A 26,030-nucleotide genomic window follows, 5' to 3' on the forward strand; every position below is an offset into this window, starting at 1 on the left:
GGTTTGATTTTCTCCCTTTTTTGACCCAATGCTGGGTTGAAAATACCACTAAACCAGAAAGGGAGCACTAATGGGTGATTCTCGTGAAATTAGACTCATGAGGTATCATGAAACATTTTGATTAAAAAAAGTAAATGCAAAGTAAGAGTATCAAAATAAGAAACATACAGTTACAAACATCTCTTCATGTACTATTTTGCACATGATTTCTAATGACATCATACAAATCAATTTAGTTGTTTTTTCCACATTTAAGGGGAACATTTTCATTACCGCAACGTGTCCATGAATGGATTTGGGTTCTTTGACATGGAAATATTTATAATTTAAAAAATTCTAAAAAATAAAAAGCTTCAGTGCATGTTATACTATAAACATTTACAGTAAAGAAACATGTGCTATTTGGTGAACATTGGTAAATGTAGAGACAATAAAAAGGAATATAAATGTGTCCAAGACCAATTTTCTCATCCTCCGCAACAATTTCCAATCATTGTTTAAGCACTCAATGAACTAAAATTTTAAAAAAAAATTTGTTGGAAGAGACATAATTGACTGTGACGCCCGAGATGACTACCAGGTAAGCAGTTCTTATTTTTTTTCTCCAGATAAAAGTTGAAATTTTGTTTGTCATACTACCTAGACAACTTTTTAGTTCTCATTACCGAAACATGAGTTTGTAAATGCATATATTTAATGTAATATCATGTTGCGGTAATGACATTTTGATAATAATAATCTAATAAATGTAAATAATTCTATAGGAAATATTTTTTAAATCCTCTAAAAGTAATGGTTATAGTAAATTCAGACCTTAATCTTATATGTGCAAAAAAAAAAATGGCTTCAAGGGCTTTTAAAAAAAATCTGATACTGGACACCTTCCAAGTCTGGATTTCGTGAGAATCACCATAATAGATGTTGGGCACTGAAATCATGTGAGCAAACACCTGTCATGTGGGTTACAATGCCACCACAAGTTCAAGCAACAAATCTAAATATATAAGCATATGCATGCATTTTAAATATGTATATGTGCATATGCATTTTAATGTTATTTCACTGGAAAAATTAAGTGATTTGATTGTCACATGTATGGCAACCCATACTCAGAATGTGACATCTGCATTTAACCCATAACAGTTAGTAAACTGTAAAATGTAAAATTGACGTACAGTGAACACACACACACACACACACACACACACACACACACACACACACACAGCAAGTAAACACACACATGCACAGAGGAGTGGGCAGCCATTTACTGCAGCGCCCAGGGAGCAACAGGGGAAATGTTCTTTGCTCAAGGGGACCGCAGTTGCTTCCTGCTGACACTGCGAATTGATCCAGCAACATTCAGGTTACAAGCCACCTGACCATTAGGCCACAACTGCACCAAAATGCACATTATAATAAAAGAATGGAAGAAAAAAAAGTGAATAGTGGTAATGATTCCATGTGAAGAGAATAAACATTCTTGTTCAGTCTAAATGAACAATGATCAGATTATGATCCATTCCAAGACCACCAAAACTGCAACAAATGTTTATTCACACTTGAATTGTGTGCATAACTTTACAGTGCACTCTCAGAAAAAGGCACAAAAGCTGTCACTGGGGCCGCTCCCTTTCAAAAAGAACACCTTAGAGTGCATATTAGTACCTCACATATTGGTACCCAATGTATACATATCTGTACCTAAATGGTACACATTGGGACCTTTACCATACAGTAAGATGGTATTTTTCAGTAGCTGATTCTTTAGCAGGGTAAATGGAAAGCAGCTGCAGCACAGACTTGACACCAGAGGCCACTGCTGGGTCTCACACTGATGCAAACTGTGCCAAGGCATCCCTGGCAAAGGTAGGTAAAACCACACAAACAGATCACATACGATTATTAATTTCATAATAGGAACAAATGCCCCCTGAGACCATTTACCCACCACACCTGGGTTTTTGTTGTCCATGTGCATGCTAACAACCACATCATTTGCATGTCAGCAGACATATTTAAGATGCAGTCTTGGGGGGATCATTGCCAATGCTGGACTGAGATGAAACAGCAAAGATCTGAAGTTCTGCACCAGAACCATGAACAACTCCTCAATCTGCTGCGCTTTTGACGCGCCCATCTTGGATCAAGTTTTACCACCTATTCTCTTCACAGAGTTCATTTTGGGCCTTTTGGGAAACATCCTCGCCCTCTCTATGTTCTTCTATCACAGGGACACCTGGAAGCCCAACTCAGTTTATCTAGCCCACCTGGCTGTGGCAGATTCGGTGGTCCTTTTTTGCCTTCCTTTCAGGGCCGACTACTACCTCAGGGGCAAGGACTGGGTGTACGGAGACGCTTTCTGTCGTATTTTGCTGTTTCTCTTGGCCGCCAACAGGGCTGCTGGCATATTCTTCCTCACTGCCGTCGCCGTAGACCGTTACTTGAAGATCGTCCACCCACTCAACAGCATCAATCGGATGGGTCTGCGATACGCCTCGTGGGTTTCTTTTGGTCTGTGGACTCTTATCGTAGCCATGACCGTCTACCTCTTAACGGACAAACATTTCTATTTCCGAAACAACCGCACCCAGTGTGAGAGTTTCAATATCTGCTTGGGGCATAATTCGCTGTCTGACTGGCACAATTCTTTCTACGTTATTCAGTTCTTTGTGCCTACGTGTATTGTTATCTATTGCACAACTTGCATTACGTGGCAGTTGAAGAAAAAGACAGTGGACAAACGTGGTAAAATCAAGAGGGCCGTCCAGTTTGTCTTAGCAGTGGCTTTGGTTTTCATCGTATGTTTCTTTCCAAGTAACGTCTCGCGTATTGCTGTGTGGGTCCTAAAGTCTTGGTATAGTGAGTGCCATTATTTCCGTGATGCAAACGTGGCTTTTTACACCACCGTCTGCTTTACTTACTTTAACAGCGTGCTCAACCCCATCGTTTATTACTTTTCCAGCCCTGCTTTTAGTGGAGCAATCAATAAACTCTTTATGAAACTTCTAGGGAAAAAAAACAAGGACGAGGAGAAGAATAATAGCTGTGCTACAATATCAACTAATGTCTCTTAGCCAAGTTGCAATGCAAATATTTATGTAGACATTTTCACATTACTGCCTTATGCTTTGTGTGAAATATTTATTCATACCAAAGTAGCTGCCGATGCATGATCATTTAGATATTTCTATACATCTTGTGACAATGGTTATAAAATTAAATAACACATTTAACATTTTAGTACTTTATTTAGTGATATTCTGTGCTGGGGCTGTGTAATATATACCAAAATACTGTGATATGCATATGGTTTGCAATAAATACTTCATAAACGAATGTATGCTCAACATTTTAGGTTGATGCGGATAATGTATTATCTGGCATGTGGATGTTATTTAGGATATGCGAATGCATGCAACTGTGCATTATAGGGGTGATATTTAATTATTTGAAATTATATTGAATTTTTATTTTGCTTGTTTGCTGGTTTACATTGTTAAAATGTCGGATTTGTTTTATGCAACAGAAAAAACAAGGCTGTTTACTTTCAGAAGTGATACTTTCTTTTTCCTAAAATCTGAAAAAAATGTTGGTTATACATTTTTTTAAAATACATTTTAATACAATTTAAATCGATATTTGAAAAATAAATACTGTATCGCATATCGAACACCAAATTATTTAGCCTGTTACATCACATATTACATTTTCCAGCCTTATTGTATGCCTTATTATATTTGTCCTGTATTGTATAATGTTGCATTTCTTGTAGGGTATTGCAGTTTTTAATATTTTTCTATAATAAAACATTTATTTTAAGTTACTTGATATGTTTACTTTATATGCATGAGACTTTAACAAGGATTTAAATTAATATTTTTTATGTGTCTTCACTTTTATTCATTAAAGATATAATATAGTCAAAGTAGATCTTTGTTTACATGTCTGATTATTTTTACTAATTTTATTTTTGTATTTTTGTATTTGAAAAGCAATTTGAGGCATTTTTATTTATATTTTCTTGTTCATATTATTTTTTATAACATGTCTAATTGAATGCAACCTTCAAAATATTAAATATTTACATTCTTATTTTGAGTAAGATACTCTTCAACATCCATTCTGATATTTAGCAATGTATGTCCTTAATCAAAATCATATTACTAGACATAATCTAAATATTCTAACTACTTAGAATATGAGGTAACATGTCTCTTGTGTAACTAAATATTTTTTACTTTTTTTTTGCAAAACAGAAAGTACTAATATAAAGTCAATTTATGACATACTTTAAAATATTGCATCAAATAAAATTTTGTATTGTTAGAAGTGATTCATAATGGGGTGGTTTCCCAAACAGGGCTTAGTCCCAGACTAAAATGCATGTTTGAATTGCTTAAATAAAACTGTTCCTGACTAATTTTAACATATATCGGTGACATTAATTTGGCTCAAGATGCACACCTGTAATGTTTTTTGTAAGGTGTGTTTGTAAAAACGTCTTAAATGACCTAATATAAATAAGACCTAGTCCTGGATTAGCCTAAACCCTGTCCAGGAAACCACCCCAATGTTCATTTTATTATTAAAATGAATACCACAAAGTCACTTTGTATAAGAAATGTGAGCTTAATTAATACATGCAAGTTATTATTTGTGAAATCAATACAAAATGAAGAATATATTTAATTAATTAATAATAATAAATAATAATAATTATAAAATGTATCAGTATAAAGATTTGAGCTTAAACAACTTTTAATTTATTAGCCTACTATTAAATTATTATCTTGGTGGCAAATATAGCAATTGACAAATACAAACACTAACATTTCCACAACGCTTATAGGGATCGAGAAGAACAAAAGAGTTTAAATTCTTGCTCGTCCGCTCCCTGTTTAAATGGCGCAGGCGCGCTCCCGGCCCAGCGCGCCGCTCAGCGTTCACTGTATGCTAGTGCGTGTGCGCGCATTGTGTGTGAGTGAACTGCCGGCGAGCTTAAAAATATAATCGAGCGGCGGGAATGTCTGGCAGGTCAGTGCGCGCGGAGACCCGGAGCAGAGCCAAAGATGACATCAAACGCGTTATGGCGGTTATTGAGAAAGTACGAAAATGGTAAGATCGCAGAGAAAAGCCCCGTGTTTGTTCCACCAGTGAGAAAAAAGCCGCTCGTGGGGGAGGAGAGAAAGAGAAACAACAAACGAGGACAGAGTGAAATTATAAGGGTCATTTTTGAGCTCCATATCCAAGTGAACCCGAGCGCAAGCCAGGTGCAGCGCGCGCGCACACGACATCCAACCATACATTTGAATGTTTTTAGGATTTTAAAGGGTTCTGGTGAGGATGAAGTAGGTTGAACCCAGGAGCCATTTCGTTGCAGTCACATGAAGCCATTTCTCTCTGCAGTTTTGCGCACTGTAGATACGGCGGTTTTGGGAACGAAACACGAGTGTTTTTAAAGTACACGAGTCACCTGTGCGCGCGGGAGTGACTGTAGCACGCGATCAGCGAGTTTAAATGCAGCGCGTTGAGTTTCTTTTACAACAAATAAAACTGAACACATGGAGCGCTGTGGGGGCTGGGACAGGGAAGTCAGGACATTGCATGACTGATATTTTACAACATTAAAGTACAACTTGGATGTTGTAAAGCAACATGGAAACATTAAGGTTGCATTAACATTATTTATTTAATATGGACTAACAACGAACAATACTTCTGAAGCATTTATTATTCCTAGTGAATATTTATTTCAATAGTTACTAATATGTTTTAAAATCGAAACAAAAGTTGCATCTGTTAGTTCTGTACAACGAATTACCATGAATAGACAATTGTATTGGTATTAATTAACACTAACATAGATTATTAAATGCTATGTTGGTTAATGTTAGCCAATGCAATAACTAATGTTAATGAATGGAACTTTACTGCAAAGTGTTACCAAAAATATAAATATTTGGATATGTTGTTTTTTTTTAGTAAGTGCATCGTCCCTTCCCTTTGTGTTGTGCAATGATGTAATTGGATATTCTCATTTAAATAGATATATGTGGCCTTGCCCAGCTAAAAGCCATTTTTAGCCATTAAATTATAAGACTTTAGCTTGGATTTCACCGACAGTGTCAGATTTTATTTGTGTTGCATGTAGTATTGCTATACAAGCAGAAGTTATGCACTAAATTGAAAAATGCCCATTTGAATTCAGGTATTTTAGACTAGAAAATATGCATGTTACACTTTGAATTACACCAAAAATAGATTATTTAAAAATGTTATATACATGACTGTACTTCACAGGGAGAAAAAGTGGGTGACGGTTGGAGACACATCACTGCGTATCTTTAAATGGGTTCCAGTGACTGAATCAAAGACAGATGATGTAAGTTTAGAAATGTTAATGTTTGAAACTGGTTTTTATATAAAGTTTTGTATCTATATTCTAACTCGCATCTTTTTTCTCTACAGAAGAATAAAAAGAAAACGGGCAGAGAGGAGAAATACGGATCAGAGGCCACGACTCCGGAGAACAGTTCCTCCCCTGGAATGATGGACATGCATGGTCAGTAAGAAAAAATGATAAACCATGGCTGTGTCTCAATCAGCTCCCTAATAATTCACAGCTGTTATTCATCTACAGCCGGCAACAACAACATCTCTCTGACTTAATTTTTAAACACTTGTTAAAGAATATTATTTTAAAAATGCTTTCATTATATCTGTGCATAAATGTAAAGGAATATTACATTTAAATTGTTAAGTAGATTGTGGTCCCTTACTGTCTAGCAATGTGTGTTTATATTAAAACTAAAACAAACGTTTGTCGCATTTCATGAAGTTTATTAAGTTGGCTCATGTGATTTTTCTGTTGGAGAGCTTCAGAAAAGGTCACGTCAACATTGGGACCCTCAATGCCCACTGGTTTTTGCATTGCATTGTGGAAATTTTTAGGGAACGAAGGTTCAAGTGCACTGGAATGATTTTGAGAGAGAGACCGCCCTTAAAATGGCCGACTCCCTGATCAGTGCCCTGACTACTGAACAAGGGAGCTAATTGAGACACAGCCAATGAGCCATGCTGAGAACACAAAATTTTTTTTTTTGAAATCTTGATCCAGGTGTCTTTTAGTGTTTATTCGGTTTCTATAATTTTAGGTACTGAGTTTTACTTTGAAATGGTGAGATTTTCTTTTCTTTAATAGATGAGAACAGCAATCAGAGCTCAATAGCCGACTCCTCTCCTGTGAAGATGGAGACCAGCTGTAGCACAAGCCCAACACCAGAGGCCGCTGCTTCCTCTCACACCGATGCAAGCGGGAGCAAGGCTGAACGCACAACGTCTCCTGACAAAGGTATGCAAAGCGACTTCAACAATGTGAACAGATCTCATGCTTACACAAATATCTGTATTGAGACTTCTGTATATGTTGTCATATATTTACATCATATGTCCAGAATGCTGCAAATTTTACAGTGATCACTGCAAGATGTTTATCTTTACAGATTTTGTCATCTGAATTCATTTTAAATAACAAATGACTTTTTTTAACAGAGAATTGTAACTCTGCCCATTCAGTAACAAGCAAAAAAGATACCCGGTCATCAGGGGAGAAGGAGTCTCTATCAGACACCTCGAAAAACACTCAGGTAAATCAGACAGAGCTTCAACACATCATTAAATGCAAATTGAAGTTCCTCCAAAATAAAAGCTTTGCACACACTTCCATGGAAGATCACTGCTAACGAGGGTAAAGCTAGTTTAGTAGCTTTATTGTTCAGTTTTACAGCACCACCCGGAAAGCGGGCAATGCTCAAGCTTTGTACATGTAGGTTGCACATGCATGCATGTAGCTCAGAAGATGCATTGCATTTTGTCGCAATGCGCATGCGTTGAACGTCCGTGTATATGGATGATTCAAATAAACTTTGCTTTGCAAGATTGTGCGTTCGACCGTGCAAAAAAATATTCCGATCTTAATGCAACTAGGGCTGGGTAAAAAAATAACAATTCCGAAATATCCAATTTAACGAAACAATATTGATTTGGGAAACCCCTGAATTGGTTCTTCCCATACTCCAAAAAAAAATAATTTCTCTAGCCAAACATATGTCTTAAATAAATGCTAAATACATTTTGTAGAAAATGAAAATTTATTAAATATATTTTTGAATTTGAAAATATATTAAGTTTTAACCTTTTTATATATTAACATATTTCAAAATAACAAATACATTTCTAATTTTAAAACCCAACAAATATATTTTTTCTGGCCAAAATATAAAAGTTTGTATAACATGTATAAGTATGTATAAAATATAAAATTAGAAGTATATTTTTGCAGTTGAAAATATACTTAATTTTAACCGTTTCAAACCTGTTATGTTTACAGGTTTGTAACATACAAAGTTATTCTTTCAATGCGACGTGAATATAAATGCATATACAAAAAATATTGATGAAAAATACATTTTTGTAAACATATTCCAAAATATATTTCACCACATATAATTTTTGGCAATTTTTTTGTATATTTTGAAATATATTTACAATTATATTTTGCCGTATGGGTTGTAGTGCATGCTTTACTTGGAGGATGTGAATTTCATCTGTACTTTTATGTCTGGATTCAAAAATATTTAACCCAGGACTGGGTAACTATGACAGAACACATTTCTGGGTTAAAGTGACCCAAACAATGGGTTGTTTTAACCCAACTGCTGGGTTATTGTTAAACAACCATGTTGAAACAAACAACCCAGCAGTTGGGTTAAAACAACCCATTGTTTGGGTCATTTTAACCCAGAAATGTGTTCTGTCCTATAGTTACCCAGTGCTGGGTTAAAAACAACCCAATATTTTGTATAGTGTAGTCTGGAAACTAACATTTTTAATGAAATATTGATAATGAATCAATATTGAATTGAAACCATATAAACAAGAACACTGAAAAAAATGATTCATTGAATTTAATAATTTTTTTTTAAGGTAAGTGGTTGCAATCAATTTATTTAAGCTACATTTAAACAAAAGTTTTACATTTTATTTTACGTTACTAATCTTTTTTGTTTAAATGTAGCTTAAATAAATTGATTGCAACCACTTACCTTAAAAAATTGATTAAATTCAATGAATCATTTTTTTCAGTGAATGTAATCGAATCTCCGAATTGGTTGCAATACCAAGCTCTTTTATAGCTTTATCGATTACTTTGGATATCACACTTATTTTAGAGATGGAACAAATGTGTAAACTTATTTTTGTCTTATTAAGGTCAATTTTTCCCCCAACATAATTCTGTTATCGTTTGTACTCAATAAGTGTTTTTGTTGTGCTTTTATCAGGAAAGTGAAGATGCTTCCCCACCCACTAAGAAAAGCAAAGTGGAATCATCTTCTCAGGACTTGGATAACTAAGCTGACTAGTGTCCTGTCACAAGTCCCTGTCGCAACCAGTGAGGAAAAGCGTCCTTACTCACCAAACCATTCTTGATCTTCACTGTAAACACAACGTTTGCCAAGTAGAGCTTCACCCAGTTCGTCTTCTTACCTCTTAAAGTCTGTGAAGCGGAGGTCTGCTGACATCACTGTGCTGTCGACAAACACTGACCTGATCCTGTGCAACCTCCCTCCAACAAACTCCTGTACAATATATACAGCGTTAGTATGAAAGTCAATGCACTGCGTAGATTTGAAATGATAAAAGATGGATTTGCTGCTGTGATCATCTTTTATTATCATTTCAATGACTCTACTCGTTGTTTTTCTGACTACTTGCAGAAAGGTTGTATTGTTATAGTGTGGGTTCTTCATTTGTTACATAGATTATGGGATCTCTCCTTTCTTTCTTTCTTTCAATCTGTGGCTTTTGGTTTTTCCAATCTTACACATTAAGTTTAATTGATATATACCTCACTTGCAAACTTGCGAGCTGGAACTCCATTCTTGATCATTGGAAGATAAATTTAATTTAGATAAATCTGTCAGTTTTCAATAAGGTCATTTTTAACAATAAAGTCATTCTGACTTTGGTCCATTGTAGCAATGTTAAGGGAACTCGTGATGATGTACTAGTAGAACAAAAACATTTGGGACCATGTTTTCTTGAAATTATTTTATCTTGTACAGTTGATTAATTTGGTTTTATTTATTGCATCATTAGTGCTTGTTTGTTTTTAGCATATTCGATTTCTTTTTATAAAAATGGTAACACACTGAATCAGATCATTGAGTTTTTTGTGTGGTTTTTGACCCATATCCTCCATCTCATATTGATTTTCCATATGGTGGTTAGACATAAACGTTATTTTTGTATCTTGACGCGTATGTTCACAACTTTGCAAAACGTTAACGTTTCTACAACTCATAATTTCTAACAAACAATCACATGGTCTAACAAAAATGTAATGCTATAGCCTACACCTAAATATTTTTTGTGGTACCAAATGTACCCACACACCTACATGTTATATACACAGTCATGTTATTCCATACATGTATATTATATGAGTTATTTAACATTAATCGTGAGGTAAACTGTCTTACCTCAGAAATCCCGCCTCTGATCGTTTCCGCGCGCTGCTGTGTTTATACCTTTACGAGGTTTTATATCGCGCGCCCATTCACAAAGCTTAACTAAAACAAAATCTGCAACTGTATTAAATGATAGAAAGTCTAGAAAGCATCTTATTTAACATCTATTAATAGTATGATTTTCAGTTAATTTTGTTGTTTAAATTGATTTCACCTGGTTGATGTTCACCTGGATGCGATGTAAAAACGTGAATATTCATCAGGCCGCTTCTGTTATGTAGAGGAGATCTGGGATCTTGAATAGATGAGATGGAACTAATGGTGACCTATCGTGTGAAATTATTAAACTATAAGGAGCTGTGCTGTCCTTGGTTTTAGTCTCTTTAGTTAAAAAAAAATTAACTCTTTCTCTCTCACCCTGTGCCGTGTCAGAATAGTGAAAACTTAGAACTTGGTATAAGCACTTTTTGAGTTATTGATTCCCTATGACAAATCGCTTTATTTTTCCCTACACTGCAAAAAATGATTTAAGAAAAAAAAAATATTTTCAGTAAAAAATATCTAAAAATTCTTACATGAAGATGCTTTTTCTTGATGAGCAAAACTACCAAAGAAAATAAATCTAGTTTTTAGACCAAAAATATCAAATGTAAGTGATTTTGTGCATAAAACAAGCAAAAAAATCTGCCAGTGGGATAAGCAAATTTTTCTTAGATTTTTCTTAAATTGTGTGTTTAAGGAAAATGTTCAAGATTTTTTGCTTACCCCATTGGCAGATTTTTTTGCTTGCTGTATGCACAAAATCACTTACATTTGATATTTTTGGTTACTAAGTGACTGGGCGTAAAACAGTTTCTGTGGAAAACTTGTGTAAAAAATCCCCTAAACTTACAATAAAGGCCATGCCAAATATCATAGAGGTGGACTCTTGACGTAGGTAAGCAGCCAATCACCCATTATATATTAGCCACTAGTTAATTTGGCCGCTACTAGGAAAATGATCAAACATTTTGACCACAACATTTTCACAATCAATGCTATATATCAAAATACAATGACACCAGAAGATATTGTATTAAGTGCATTGGAAAATACAGTACATAAAGCAATTACAATAGTTAGACCGTCACAAAACAGATCTGAATTTGTAGTGAATGCAATTTTTGATCAAATTAATTTTAACAAAATGATAATATTCATAATTACAGAGTTTTGTGCACAACTTCATTGCAATTCAGCTATTCTAACTCTTGCAGTTTATTAGGTTGTTAATAAACTTTGTTAATAATACATAAATATGAATAGATACAATATGATCATGTGCTTTAAAGTTGTGCTATAGTAAAGGCCTGTTCACACCAAATCTGAAGTCACTCTACTACACAGAGGTATAAAATATTCATTATTTTTGCATCCAAATTTAATAGTCTGGTGATAAATTTTCGTTAGACAACCTCAAGTAATTATTCAGCATGCAAACAAATTAAAATTAATCTAGAATCCATAAAAATATTTAATCCTAAAATCGTATGCAAAACTTGGTGTGAATAGGCCAAAAATACTAGAAATAACATACAAATAGTACACAACAGGCAATTTATGTAACAATATCATGATTACATATCTGACCTTTGACAGTAAAATGTAATAACTTATTTTCATTGAACGGCAGCTCGTGTGCTGTATATGTTTAAAGTGAATAGTGCATTAAGTTAAAAGTGGTTAGCTTTATCTTTGTTTGGTGCACAGGTTTTTATAATGTTTATGTATAGCATTCCACTTTGAGTTCTTAAAGCTGAAGTGCGTAATTGTTTCTTATTAAAATATCTCCTATTAGATGAATCCAGAAACAACTATAAGTCGGCTGACCTGCCATACTACACTGCAAAAAAATATTTTCAAGAATTTTTGTCGTTTTCAGTAAAAATATCTAAAAATACCACATTGGCATTTTTTTGCTTGTTTTATGCACAAAATCACTTAAATTTGATATTTTTTCTTAAAAATCATTTTTTCCAGTGTACTCTTAAAATCTATTAATAATTATTATATTGTGCATATTTTGCAAATACTGTATGCATAGAATCCCTGATGATCCATTACATTTGCCCAAATATGCATCAAATAACCAGAATGCAATTCACATCGGGTCTACACAAGACGCAATGCAACACAAAACAACAAAACCCAACATGCGGTACCATGCTCGCGCCCGGTGTAGACGCGTAGTCATATGGGTTTGAACAACATGAGGGTGGTGTTATTATCTCCTTAAGACATTTTTTACACTAAACCAAAATAAAAATAAAATAAATTGCTCTGTTTGTTTGAATGTTATCTAATGTTAAATTTTCGGCTCAACCAAATTGCACGAGTTTGTGCCAGGACTTGAAAATTAATTGAAAGTAGGAAAGAAATTGCATTTTCCGATTTTCCTGCTGGTAATTCATCAACAGATCAATCCACACTGCAAAAAATGACTTTCTTACTTAGTATTTTTGTTTTGTTTCAGTACAAATATCTAAACATTCTTAAATTAAGATGCATTTTGATGAGCAAAATGACCTAAGAAAATATATCTAGTTTTTAGACACACAAAAAACAACAACACCAAATTTAATGGAATTTCTGCTTAAAATAAGCAAAAAAATCTTAACTTAATTCAAGTGAAAAATTTAAGAACATTTTGGCAGATTTTTTTGCTTGTTTTAAGCACAAATTCACTTAAATTTATATTTTATACATTTTGATTTAAAAAAAGACAAAAATACTAAGAAAGTTATTTTTAAAAATCATTTTCAAAAAAAAAAATCTTAGTATTTTTGTCTTGTTTTCAGTAAAAATGTTTAAAATAAGATGTTTTTTCTTGATGAGCAAAACGACCCACGAAAACAAGTCTAGCCTTCAGACCAAAAACATCAAACCCAAGTGACTTAAAAGTGAAAAATCTGCCAATGGGATATGGGAAAGCAAAAAATCTTGAACATTTTTCTTAAACACTAAATTCAAGAAAAAAATCAAGAAAAATTTGCTTACCCCATTGGCAGATTCACTTAAATTTGATGTTTTTGGTCCAAAAACCAGACCCACCCTCCTGGGTCGTCCTGCCCATCAAGAAAAAACATCCTAATTTAAGAATTTTTAGATATTTTTACTAATAACAAGACAAAAGTATTTTTTTGCAGTGTACACAATAGTAAAAAAACAGAACAGCATTAACAACCACGATATATCTTTTGTCATTAAAACCTTCGAATAACATTAATGCAGCACATCTTAGCCTTCATTCGTACGGATACTTTTAAGGGAATGTACAAGAGGTTTGAATGTATATATAGTGTATATAAAAATATTAAGTAATCTGTTCGAAAGCGGTCTGTGCATTGCCTGCACCCAGGCAGAGGATTGAAGGTAAGTTCAGAAGGTTTGGTCATCGTTGCAAGAATCTGTCCAGTGACCGAACGCCTCACAGATGTCACAGTACGGCCGTTCACCGCTGCGGCTCCCGCGGTAGCTGGTGTGAGGAGGGGAGTCTGGGGACTGCGTCTGGGTGGGACAGTCCTCTGTGTCGTGCAGGTCGAAGCAGTCGCAGATGTCGCAGAAAACACGTGGGGGAGCTTTCTTCTTCTTTTTGACCTCACCAAGACTTTAGAGAAAAATCATTTTTATTCTTTTTAACACTTTAACACATAATAGTAACAGTAGTGAAGACTTGCACGTATGATATAATTGAGGACATATTAGTGACAAATAACCAAAGCAAATCCTAGGGCCAGGATAAAAGTATGTGAGGGTGTGCAAATGCTTTAAAACTAGGGATGCCACGAATGACCAGCCATAAATCGGAACTGGATCTCTTTGGCAATCGGCAACTGACTGTTTTCTATTTTTTGGGGACAAAGCTGTTATTTGAATGTGCCTCTGAAGGCAACTTCCTCAATTGCATTTCCTTTTTATCTCATCACAGTGTAATGTCTGATAAGCCGTTGTTTATATTGCACATGGCCCTGAATTTGCGATTTTATTTAGCCTGTCTATTAATTTTATTTTATTTATATATCCTTATTCCACAAAAAATTAAGTCAGACCAATCTTTTTTATTTAAATCCCGAAATTTAATCTTGAAGTATGTTGCATTTTTGATTATTGTGCTTAAGATGCAGTTGTTATCTCCAATTTCAAATAGCTACCCTTTTTTTTTAAAGCCAGTTAACAAGCAAATAAACATCTTATTCATGTACTAAATCATTCTTTCCTGTCTGTTAACAAAGAAAAATCTGAAATCGGTATCGTCCAGGTAATAATAAAGTGTACTTGAATCTACGTTGTTATTTTTTGGGCTAAATGAAAATGTAAACGGTATAAATTACAAATATACTACAATTAAAAGTATATATCTACTTCACTTCAGTGCACTTGAAAAAGTATACTAAATAACAATAATACTTTATTAATTTAGTGTATTAAAAAAAAAGATCAAGGTCAAGGCCAGTACTTATGTTCTTAAGTGTATCTTAAGTACTAAAGACTAATATGTACAAAATTAATGCCTGAAAATAATACATTTACCTCTTTCCCCGCCAGCGTTTAAAAAAGTTTTTAAAATAGTTTAAAAATAATAATTTTTATGATTTTCACAAAAGTTTAATTCCTTCCAGAAAATGTTCTTCTTTAAATCATATCAAATAAAAGAACAGACCAAACGTATTTGTTCTCTTTTTATCGCCTTTTCTTCAAAAATACCACATGTTGAGCAAAAAGCTGAAATACTTGCATTTTTGTAAAGGACTTTTGTTAAAGATCAGATTCAAAGCGATGATCAAAACATGCACAGAGTTTTTACTGTTTTTGGATCAGTAGATGGTTCAGTGTTTTATAAGTTGTGTAAGAGTGCCACCTAGTGGATTATACCAAAATATGGATTGACTTAAAAACTCGTCATTGGCAGGGAAAGAGTTACTAAGTGTACTTTAATAAAGTGTAGTTTACCTGGGTCAGAATCAAGCTATTTGCTTGCAAAAAAAATCATAATTAAAAAATCATTATTATTCAAATATTCTATTCAAATCAAAACCTTGTTTTACTCATCAAACTTCAAAATGTGTATTAGCACACTAAGTGCAAAGGCCCAAATCTCAGATGAAAAATAAAATCAAAATATCTATTATATATTACAAAAAAATAGATCAAAAACGTACCCGTCGTCTTCATCGTTTCCGTTGAATTCAGTCAACGCTATTTTCTTTAGCTTCACCTTCAGTTCCTCATTCTTCCTCTGGAGATCCACAATGACCGAGTTCAGAAAGTTGATCTGATCCGAAAGGTAAACATGGCAGATTAGACTTTCAGACAATAACACGTGAAAGCAAAAACACAGCAGATAAAGACTGTACCTGTCCCTCAGCAAACTCTTTCTCTTCTCTTAGCCGGTCAATAGCAGCATCACCTAAAGTGGACAAGAAGCACATTTACATGCATCACATAATCATTGAATAAAGATTTTAGCAATCACTTTACTGTATATACACAGCACTCCCAAAGAGTCATTTCTAGCTGACGTATAAAAGACCTCAGAATTGAACATAACTGTAATATCTTTAATGTTAAGTGAGTAAGGTCATATCAAAGATAGAAATGACTGACTGAAATCCAACTTTGACGCTCCAAATCTCAATTTCACAGACAGGATCACACATTTTTATATAATTATAACCATTTTAAAACGCTATACTATGTAAAGTGGCATACATCCTACTATTTAACATCTGATCTTACACTAACCTGATGTTATCTCCTGTCCAATTTCACTCGGTCGTCCCTCCAGTTTCTGCTCCAGGCTGTTCACTCGACTCTGCAGCTGGGATTTGTCTCTTTCCAGAGATTTTACAGCTGACTGGAGAGTTTTGGCCGTGGCATTTTCCCCACGCAACATTGCAATCTGAAAATCACAAAAGCCTTTTAACATCACAAATGTATTTGTGTCTAAATACTGTAAATACATAATGCTACTAATATTAGCATTTATTTACTGTAAAATTACTTTGTTCGCAATCCGCAACAGATAAAATGCAACAGTAAGAAATGATTCAGAGAGCTGAATGAAAAGCAAAAGTTAAAAGTTTACCTCATTTCGTAACGTCTCTAGTTCTTTGTCTTTATCTGACAACGGCATATTGGAGTTTTCCCTGTGTGAACAGATGACTGGAGTTTATTCAATTTTGGTCATTTTACAAATGCCATATTTACTCTAAAACACACTCAGTTGTGCTTCAGAAATGAAAAGCTTACTATTTACATCCAGTCAGACTGTCAAATATTTATATTTACATTTTTTCACACTATCAGACATCAGACTATCAGAAATGGAAGTAAACGTATCGTAAATTCATACTGTGTGATTATTTTGGATTAAATGACATAGTAATTTGAAACATGGAGTAAAAAGCAAAACTATCCGTATGTATCGGGACTATTGGAACTATTCGAATATCGATATCGGCACAGACATGTTATTATGCTGCATTTACACCAGTCGCGGTAGAGGCGTCAAGCGTGAGTGATTTCAATGTTAAAGCAACACCAAAGAATTTTTTTTTTACCTTAAAATAACGTTTCCAAAAAAGTCCACTCAAAACAGGGTGAACGGCACTTTCACATTCGCTTTGCAGCCCTCTATCGGCCAAAACCGCACTAAAGAAGTTTCCAACCGTCGGGTAGTGGTCCTGTAGTTCGAGTGAAAACTACAAAAACTTGCTTTACGGCAGACCTACAATCCAATCAGAGCCAGCTATGCTGCAGTATTTACGACAGTGGTAATGAACAATTGCGCTTCTAACCTGTAGGGGGAGCAAAGAGCAATAAGTCTTTAGTGTTGCTTTAAGTCAATGTGAAGACGCGTTGACGCGCGTCTGGAGGTCTCGCGACGCAAATAGGGCCTTAAGCGTGGCGCGGTAGATGCGATTACGCCTCATTCGCGCGAATTGAGCATTTGGTGCGTTACGCGCAGTACGTGCGAATTTGTGCATTTTGCGTTTGACGCGAATTTGCGGCTGACGCCCCGAGTTGAAAAATTTTAACTTTGGCGGATTTTCACGCCGCGTTAACCAATCAGGAGGTGATCAAATACAAACCAGTAACTCTCTCGATAAATGCACAATCGACATCAGCCATCTTGCAAACTGAAAACCGCATAGCGCTTGCCCCTCCCACAAGAAGCAGATTTCGCCTCTGACGCGTGTCAAATGTTTCCTTTTTTTGCGCGAATGCATTCAAACTGTTTAAGCGCCAAAAGCGGTTGGTATAAACGCAGCATAATGGTGTATCTCTAATTTTAACTAATTCTTTAACTCGTCAATTAAGAGAAAATGCTTTCCTGCCAATGACAAGTTTTTCCAGCAATCCGTATTTCCAGTATTGTCCACCAGGTGGCATTCTTACCAACTTATAAAACCCGGAAGCAACCGCTTATGTCAAACAGTACTCTATGTTTTGATCATCACTCTGAATCTCATCTCTATCAAAAGTCCTTCACAAAAATACAATCATCTCAGCTTTTTGCTCAAAATTAGGTATTTTTTAAGAAACCTACCCATATTTGAGAGGTTATAAAAAGAGAACAAATGAAGGTAGGATCACACTTTTTTGAAAGCAGAGGATCTGTTCTTTCATTTGATATATTGTATGTTTATATATTTAAAGAAGGACATTTTCAGGAAGGCATTCAACTTTTGTGAAAATCATAAAAAGTGCTGGCGCTGGCTGGCAACTTTTTTAAAAGCACTGGCGGAGAAAGAGTTAACAAACTCATGATAGAAATCTATGTGTCAATGCATTGCATACTGGATAAATGCTGAGATACACATGGTTATGAAAATATAAATGTACAAAACTTAATATTTATATTAGGGCTGTCAAAATTAACGCGTTAATAACGCGTTAACGCAAATTCATTTTAACGCCACTAATTTTATTAACGGAGATTAACGCAACGCGCAATTTCTGTTTGACCCTTGGTCCAGCCCATAGTTGAATGAACAGAGACGCAGACAAATGTGACTCTCTCTAAATGAGTAAAAGGTTTTCATAGAAATAAGAACATTAAGCAAATCGTCTACCAAATCCAATGCTCTAAATGCTCGTTGGACATCTGAAATGATCTATATTTATACGTCTGAGAGGTGTAACGTTACCGTCCTCCTAATGCTTAATCTAATACAAAAATGCGTCTCAATTCATTTTGGTTTCGCTTTTATGCATGACTTATAAAATAGACTGCAGGACTTGCTTGATGTTAAAATAGTCATTAAGAGAGATAAAGTTCGGTACCTGATTAATGTTAAAGAGTTATTAAGAGCGACAAGACTCAAAAGTGATCTTCCTCACGCTGACTGACTGATATCTGAAGCGCGTGCACACAGACGCGCGAGTGCGCGACCCGGATATATAGACATCTACACAAAATTACAGTTTTACAAATATCTGTTTTGATAAGAATTCAGGCAGGTAGGATCTATAATCTGTTATGTCTTAAGTAAATGTTTGGTTAACTGTTGGGTAAAACTATCTGATGTGTAACATTATATTAGACCACTTAGATTTTAAGCAGTCTGTCTCAATGTCAATCAAACAAAAGGAAAAAAAGTTGAACATACATTGATGATGTTTTTGCTTTGTGTGTGCTAAATCTTTTAGTTTTACCAGTGATTTTAAGGTATTGATGTGGTAATATAATGTATGGATGTGGAAATGTTTGTGGTAATTTGACTCTTTCAACTTCAAACACGTGTAGTTCTGTCATTTTTTTTTTTTTTTAACAAATCATGCATTGTTCTATGTTTTAATAGAGAATGTCAAAATATGAACAACTTTTTTTTTAAATTTGCTAATTCCGACTCAACTTGCCAGCACAGGTCACAAATGATGCAGCAGCAAACAAAAATGGAGAAAGAAAAATCTTCTGAAAGGAAAATTCATATACAAAACAATGGCTGGTGATTCTGTTAAAATGTAAACAGGCTGTTGTTAACATACATTTCCATAAAGCATCTATATATGTATATATGATTAGAATATTAAAAACCTGAAAAGTGTTAAATTAGGGTAAATTTAGAATGGATAAAAATGTGCGATTAATTTGCGATTAATCGCAGTTAACTCATGAAATCATGCGATTAATCTAGATTAATTTTTTTAATCTATTGACAGCCCTAATTTATTTAAGCAATAAGGTACGAGAGGCTGTGCTGTATCGTGAATAAGTAACGGCTGAAGGGCGTTGTTAGGCACGACGCGAAGCGGAGTGCCTGCAACCCCTTCAGCCGTTACTTATTCACGATACAGCACTTGCCTCGAGTACCTTATTGCTTTTATAAAACGGTTACCACACAATATTAAAGTAAAAAAAATATTAGGGCAACTTTCATGAAGTTAAATCAATAAAAGCATTCCTTCCGCTAGAAAAATAGTCCCTGAATGCAAACAACAACATGGAAGCTCAAATAAAAACAACAAACTGCTCTCAGACTTTGTCGCATTATATGTTTATGTGTTGCTAAGGGTGTTGCTAAGGGCGCAGTGATATTAAATAGAACCGTTGGGTGAAGCGGTCATAGCAGTGTTTTATTGTGAATAAAGCACACCTATTGACCAATCAGAATCAAGGATTGGAACTAACCGTTTTATAAATTATTCTAGGAAAGGTCTGTTCATATATAACATTGTACAGTGTTTATACAGACATTGGCCATTTTTAATTTTAAACCTAAGCGCATTACTCAAAATTATCATCCAACATTTGATTAAATGAAACGAATACAATGTCAGAGATGTTTAATCTTCTTACCTCTCTGTAATCTCCAGCTGGCTTGTCAGAGGTTCATCCTTACGCTAAAATAAGATCATGATACATAGAATGACACAGAGCCACAGATGATCTAACAGAAGCGTAAGCATGAACACAGAGAGATAAACACCTTCTGCTGCATGTGGACGTCCTGCCGGCTGACGTTCAGGTCTGGAGCCAACTTCCCATTCTCATCCTGGAGCGACACCTGCCTCTGAGACTTCTGATTGGCTGACAGCTTTAGCTCCGCACTTTAGAGAAGAGAGAGTTTTTTAAGGATTGCAATTTTGTAGACTAAACACAACTTCCGGTACACTTCCACATCGACTCATCGAGTTTATTTCTGATAAATAGGGAAATAAATGACAAGTAAATTCATATTTTATATTTAACACATATATTACATTGAAAAAAATGTTAACCACACCTGGCTGTCAAACCTCTTCACACAGTTGTGATCCATGATCAACGTGTCCCCTCATCTTTAGCAAACCAAAGTATTTTATTTTCGACAAGATATTTGTTTTAGAGATCATTTTACACTGCAAAAAATGATTTTCAAGAAAAAAAATCCTAGTATTCTTGTCCTGCCTTCAGTAAAAATATCTAAAAATTCTTAATTTAAGATGCTTTTTCTTAATGAGCAAAATGACCCAAAAAAAAATAAATCTAGTTTCTAGACCAAAAATATCAAATTTAAGTGATTTTGTGCATAAAACAAGCAAAAAATTCTGCCAATGGGGCTTGAATTTAGTGTTTAAGAAAAATGTTCAAGATTTTTTGCTTACCCCGTTGGCACAAAATCACTTAAATTTTATATTTTTGGTCTACACTGTCAAAAATAAAGGTACGAAGCTGTCACTGGGGCAGTACCCTTTAAAAAAGGTCCTAATAAGTACCATTTAGGTACAAATATGTACCTTTAAAGGTACATTTTGGCAGTTCAAAAGTACTAATATGCACTCTTAGGGTACAAAGGTGTACCTTTTTGAAAATGTACTGTCCCAGTGACAACTTTTGTACCTTTATTTCTGAGAGTGTAAAAACTAGACTTATTTTCTTGGGTTGTTTTGCTCATCAAGAAAAAGCATCTTAATTTAAGACTTTTTAGATATTTTTTACAGAAAACAAGACAAAAATACTAAGAATTTTTTTCTTGAAAATCATTTTTTGCAGTGTAGCCACTAGTCAGACGATAAATAAATACAGTCTGGAAGTTCGCTTTGGTTCAGGCGCGTAACCAGGACAGCACATAACCATCTTTTATGTCCAGAATTGCATAGTAATTATACAATTTTACTAATATATGATATTACGCACTGCCCGAAAATAGTCCCCTTGGTAACTTTCAATAGCTGGGGACTATTTTTGGGCACTGCGTAATATCATTGCACCTGCTTTACCCATGCTCGTTCTTAGTACACGATTGAAGTCGAGTTTTAAATAGGAAAAATATCAAAACTCTTTGGTCATTTTTGAGGGCGATACTAATAGTCTAATCAGATTCAATGAATCTAAGCTATGCTAAAAGTGGTACCGCCAGAATGGACTCCAAAACAGTAAAAATCTATTGTTTAACTCTAGGGGATCTGAAAATATGGCTATTTTCAAAAAAGTGGAGTGTCCCTTTAACAAAACAAAATTTGAGGGCTTGTAGTTGAATCATGAATTATTTATCATACCATTAAAACCTGTTTGAGCAACATTAGACAATACTGTTTGCATTTATAAAGTTTAAATGATATCTCTAATTCACGCATTCAGATTTTTATTCTGGCAATCCTAGGAGGACTTGAATATTTGAAGAGTTTCGTTGCAAAACGAGATAAATCCATTTATTAACATTTTTGTCAAAACATGTTTATTATTATGTTATCATGTTATTATTTTGTTTTATGGTGCTACTTAGCTGTATTTTTTAAATTATGAAGGTTAAATCAAAACACACCAACTGCAGTTGAATTGATATTAATTGGAATGCACAACCAAAAAACCAGATTTCTGAACAATTAAAAAAACAGATTTATCTCGTTTTGCAACAAAACTCTTAATTTCTCGATATTAAATACATTTTTTCTAAGCATGCTTAAACATATCACAAACAGAAAGGTCACTGTTATCATCCTTATGTGTAATAAATGAGCCAATCTATTTTATTACAGAGTGGGAATAAATCAAATCATGCACGCTCAAATGAAGCATCTGGCTTGAGGTCAGAGTCAAACCTTAAGCGTAAAATCAAGCTGAAGTCTCTGTACAAGACTGAATGTGTCATTGTAAATCTACAGGCGGAAACAGACTCAAAATTTCAAAAGATAGACGCAGTATTTATTAAAGCATAACACAATAATAATAAAGAAGAGGACAGAACATCAAAATAAAAAAATCACAGTTTTATAGGCAACACTGTGCTAAATATTCACAAGCATCAGAAGATGGGTGAAGAAGAAAGACTTATGAAAGGATCTCTCATGTCACGTCACGTGGAGACCATCAGACAGGCGGAGAACAGCAGTAGCTGGGGAGACGCGGTTACGTAAAACTCCCTATAGAGGAGACGTTTATTTTGGTTTCTGCTAAGAGCGTCTTCATAAGAGTTCCCATGTACTCAAGATGTTACATTAAGGTGCTTTTACTCTGAGGTCAACATTAAATCAAGACCCAGTCTGTGAAAATCCAACTATTTTAGTCATGAGCGTGACATCATTCACTGACTCACAGATCAAAGTTAATCACCACAATGACCGCACTACGCTATTCAAGCAACTATTTAAATCAAGATCTGACAACATTTAATTTAACAAGACACAATTAAACCAGTTTAAATAGTGCTTAATTGTTGCAGCTGTGGCAGTGCAAAGGTCATGGGTTTGAAGGGTACCTCGACTATGAAGACTTGCATGCTTTAATACTTTATATTGGCCTTCTACTATAAAATACATGATTTTTTGAACACATTAATTACTTCAAAAAATCATGAAACATCATACACGTAATACTCATTTTAAGTTGTGGAGGCCACCTTTATGTTTAGCGCATAATGCATTCTGGGTTGATGATATGTAATATTATAAACAGTTTACTATAGTAAATACCCTTCAAAATGTTTCATTCCCCACCTCTACTTTCTTACCTCTCTGATCGTCTTTATTTTGACCATCTTTCATTTGTGTATTTTCTGTATAGTTTATCATTTATGTTACTCTCCGCTTCATATTGAAAGGGCTGAATAAAAGACGTTAATGTTTGTATTTTTAATGGCATGCAGGTGACAAGACCACATAGCGCCACCTACTGTATGTGTGTACTGTATGTTTATAACTCTCATCTTCTGTTTTACGTAGTTTTACAATTTACTGATTAAAGACTTGTTTACCGTCTTTACCTCACTCTAGCGTTAACAGAACAGATTTTGACTGCAACCTTTTGACGTCATGTATTGTAATGTTAACAAAATGGCAACCTACGAAGAGTTTGTAAAAAATAAGTTTATATTAACATTTGTTTTTCACTCTTTCCCTGCCATTGACGAGTTATCTCGTCAATTAAGAGAAAACATTTCCCTGCAACTGACGCGTTCTTGACAAGTTTTTACGATAATCTGTAATTCTGCTATTATCCACTAGATGGCGCCAATGCCCAATTTATTAAAAACTGAAGCAAAAACTAATTTAATTAATTTTAAACTCCGTGTATGTTTTGATAATCGTTCTGAATCTGATCTACAACAAAATTCCTTTAAAAAATGCAATTATTTAAGCTTTTTGCTCAATATTTTGTATGTTTAAAGAAACCTACTCAAATTGATTTTCAAGAAAAAATTTTTTTGCTTGTTTTATGCACAAAATCACTCAAATTTTATATTCTTGGTCTAAAAACTAGACTTATTTTCTTGGGTCATTTTGCTAATCAAGAAAAAGCATCTTAATCTAAGAATTTTTTTATATTTTTACTGAAAACAAGACAAAAATATTAAGGGGCGGTTTCCCGGACAGGGATTAGCTTAATCCAGGACTAGGCCTTAGTTTAATTAGGAAATATAACTAGTTTTTACAAACATGCCTTACTTAAAACATTACCTGTGTGCATTTTGAGGTAAAACAAAGGGCACTGATGTATTTTAAGATATGTAAGTGCAAGTTGTTTTCAGTTTGGAGAGCTCTTAAAAGTGTTTAAGTCTAGGACTAGTCTAATCCCTGTCCGGGAAACCGCCCCTAAGAATTGTTTTTCTTGAAAATATTTTTTTGCAGTGTATAGAAAGAGTACAAATGAAGATAGAATGAAAACTTTTTTCTTGTTTTTTTTTGTTTTGTTTGTTTGAAAGCAGAGGGTCTGTTCTTTCATTTGATATATTTGTATGTTTATATATTTATTTAAAGAATATTATTATAAATATTATTTATTTATTTATAGAAGAACATTTTCCTGGAAAAGGTTGTGAAACCTTTGTGAAAATCACAAAAAAAATGCTGCAGAGCAACTTCTTTAAAACGTGTTGTGGTGAATGAGATAATTTCACATTCATGTAGCCAACCACAGTGTTCATCTATTACACCATACATGTGTTTACAGTCGGGATGCCCTTTAAAACGCAGGGAATGCACATATGATTAAATGTATATCTTATCTGTAATGCACTAAAAATCGCTTCGTAATTGTAAAAATGTCCAATGTTAACGTCCAGTGCATATAATGTCCTGTATCAACAAAAAGTGTAAAATTATCTAAAAACCTGTTTATAGTGAGTGCATTTGTCTTACATTTCTTTGCAGAGGTTTCCGATGCGTTGCGTCTCTGCACCCAACTTTTCCTGATACTGAGAGTTTTGCTGCTTTAGGGCTTCAACCTGGTGAAGGCAATAAAAGTTTTTTTTTGAAAAAATAGGCAAAAACACTAAAGCATGCACTTTCTATAGGCATTCAAAGAACACAGTGACTGTTGATAAATAAATACAGAGCATTAATAAATGATGTAAATTCAATCTAGTTTGATAGTCAAATGACCTCATGCATCCTGAAGTGGTTAAAATCAAAGCTCCATGTGGAGAGAGCAGCATGAAATTTTAATAGGCATTAATATGGGGCAAACTCCACAAATCTTTAGCACATCTGTACATTTTCTAAGGATGACGTGAGCGGTGTTGTGCACGGTTATCAAGACGTTGCTGCACAATATAACCAACTGCCTGTGTGTTTGTTTTACTGTTTTGTCAATGCACAATAGTGATGCAAGCACTTTAAATTAAAATATAAAACTATGTGCAATAACCAACTATTCCAAGAAAACTGTGCATTTTATAATAAACTTATTTTATAGTTTGTATTTTGTTTTACTTATTATGTTGCTTATCATATCCAAAAGAAACCTCTGTCTAAATTAAGATTGAAACTGGTAGATGGTTTGTGTTAGGAGCGCAAAATGTCATGTGTTGGATACCCAGGAAACACAAATACTGATGAAAAAAGTATTGGGATAAAAGCGTCTGCCAAATGCATAAAAAATATGTAAAAATGCTCTGAAATCTGACTATGACATTGAAAGAAATCAGACAGTTTTTTCTGTGAGACCCACAATTCAGATCCACACTGCAAAAGATTATTTTCAAGAAAATCTTTTTTCAGTAAAAATATCTAAAAATTGAAAAATAATGAATGAAA

At 34.3% G+C, this 26,030-nt stretch overlaps 3 protein-coding genes across 5 annotated transcripts in view; 2 read left to right on the forward strand and 1 right to left on the reverse strand.

The window, feature by feature from the left end:
• Positions 1-1,902: 1,902 nt before the first annotated feature.
• On the forward strand, positions 1,903-3,137 carry LOC129446497 (hydroxycarboxylic acid receptor 2-like). The gene has a single exon (XM_055207617.2). It carries the CDS (start codon positions 2,100-2,102, stop codon positions 3,075-3,077), a length of 978 nt encoding a protein of 325 aa, XP_055063592.2. The 5' UTR covers positions 1,903-2,099; the 3' UTR covers positions 3,078-3,137.
• A 1,783-nt stretch (positions 3,138-4,920) lies between these two features.
• Positions 4,921-10,223, forward strand: LOC129446496 (B-cell CLL/lymphoma 7 protein family member A). 2 transcript variants are annotated; one of them, XM_055207616.2, is made up of 6 exons: positions 4,921-5,118; positions 6,304-6,385; positions 6,472-6,565; positions 7,205-7,354; positions 7,579-7,649; positions 9,345-10,223. In XM_055207616.2, the coding sequence occupies exons 1-6, from the start codon at positions 5,027-5,029 to the stop codon at positions 9,414-9,416; spliced, it is 561 nt and encodes a 186-aa protein (XP_055063591.2). In that variant the 5' UTR covers positions 4,921-5,026; the 3' UTR covers positions 9,417-10,223. The 2 variants fall into 2 exon arrangements, with proteins under 2 accessions (XP_055063591.2, XP_055063589.2); XM_055207614.2 differs by having other exon boundaries at positions 4,923-5,118; positions 7,555-7,649.
• Positions 10,224-11,587: 1,364 nt separating this feature from the next.
• clip1b (CAP-GLY domain containing linker protein 1b) overlaps positions 11,588-26,030 on the reverse strand; it is a 34,817-nt gene continuing 20,374 nt past the window's right edge. For both annotated transcript variants that reach the window (XM_055207612.2, XM_055207613.2), the window contains 8 exons: positions 25,134-25,219; positions 20,504-20,624; positions 20,374-20,417; positions 16,657-16,717; positions 16,314-16,470; positions 15,926-15,978; positions 15,731-15,843; positions 11,588-14,178 (listed from right to left, as the gene is read on the reverse strand). In XM_055207612.2, the coding sequence (XP_055063587.2) occupies positions 13,950-14,178; positions 15,731-15,843; positions 15,926-15,978; positions 16,314-16,470; positions 16,657-16,717; positions 20,374-20,417; positions 20,504-20,624; positions 25,134-25,219 (864 nt within the window). In that variant the 3' untranslated portion in view covers positions 11,588-13,949. The remainder of the gene's footprint in view (positions 14,179-15,730; positions 15,844-15,925; positions 15,979-16,313; positions 16,471-16,656; positions 16,718-20,373; positions 20,418-20,503; positions 20,625-25,133; positions 25,220-26,030) is intronic.

This window comes from Misgurnus anguillicaudatus, chromosome 12 (genome assembly GCF_027580225.2).
Source record: "Misgurnus anguillicaudatus chromosome 12, ASM2758022v2, whole genome shotgun sequence".
Taxonomy (NCBI): domain Eukaryota; kingdom Metazoa; phylum Chordata; class Actinopteri; order Cypriniformes; family Cobitidae; genus Misgurnus; species Misgurnus anguillicaudatus.

Bases quoted from the DNA above. Each gene is read 5' to 3' on its own strand.
- LOC129446497 (XM_055207617.2), top strand. From the start codon at position 2,100: ATGAACAACTCCTCAATCTGCTGCGCTTTTGACGCGCCCATCTTGGAT.
- LOC129446496 (XM_055207614.2), top strand. From the start codon at position 5,027: ATGTCTGGCAGGTCAGTGCGCGCGGAGACCCGGAGCAGAGCCAAAGAT. The intron at 6,566-7,204 runs GTCAGTAAGAAA...TTTCTTTAATAG, and splicing joins TGGAATGATGGACATGCATG to ATGAGAACAGCAATCAGAGC. The intron at 7,355-7,554 runs GTATGCAAAGCG...TTTTTTTAACAG, and splicing joins CACAACGTCTCCTGACAAAG to AGAATTGTAACTCTGCCCAT.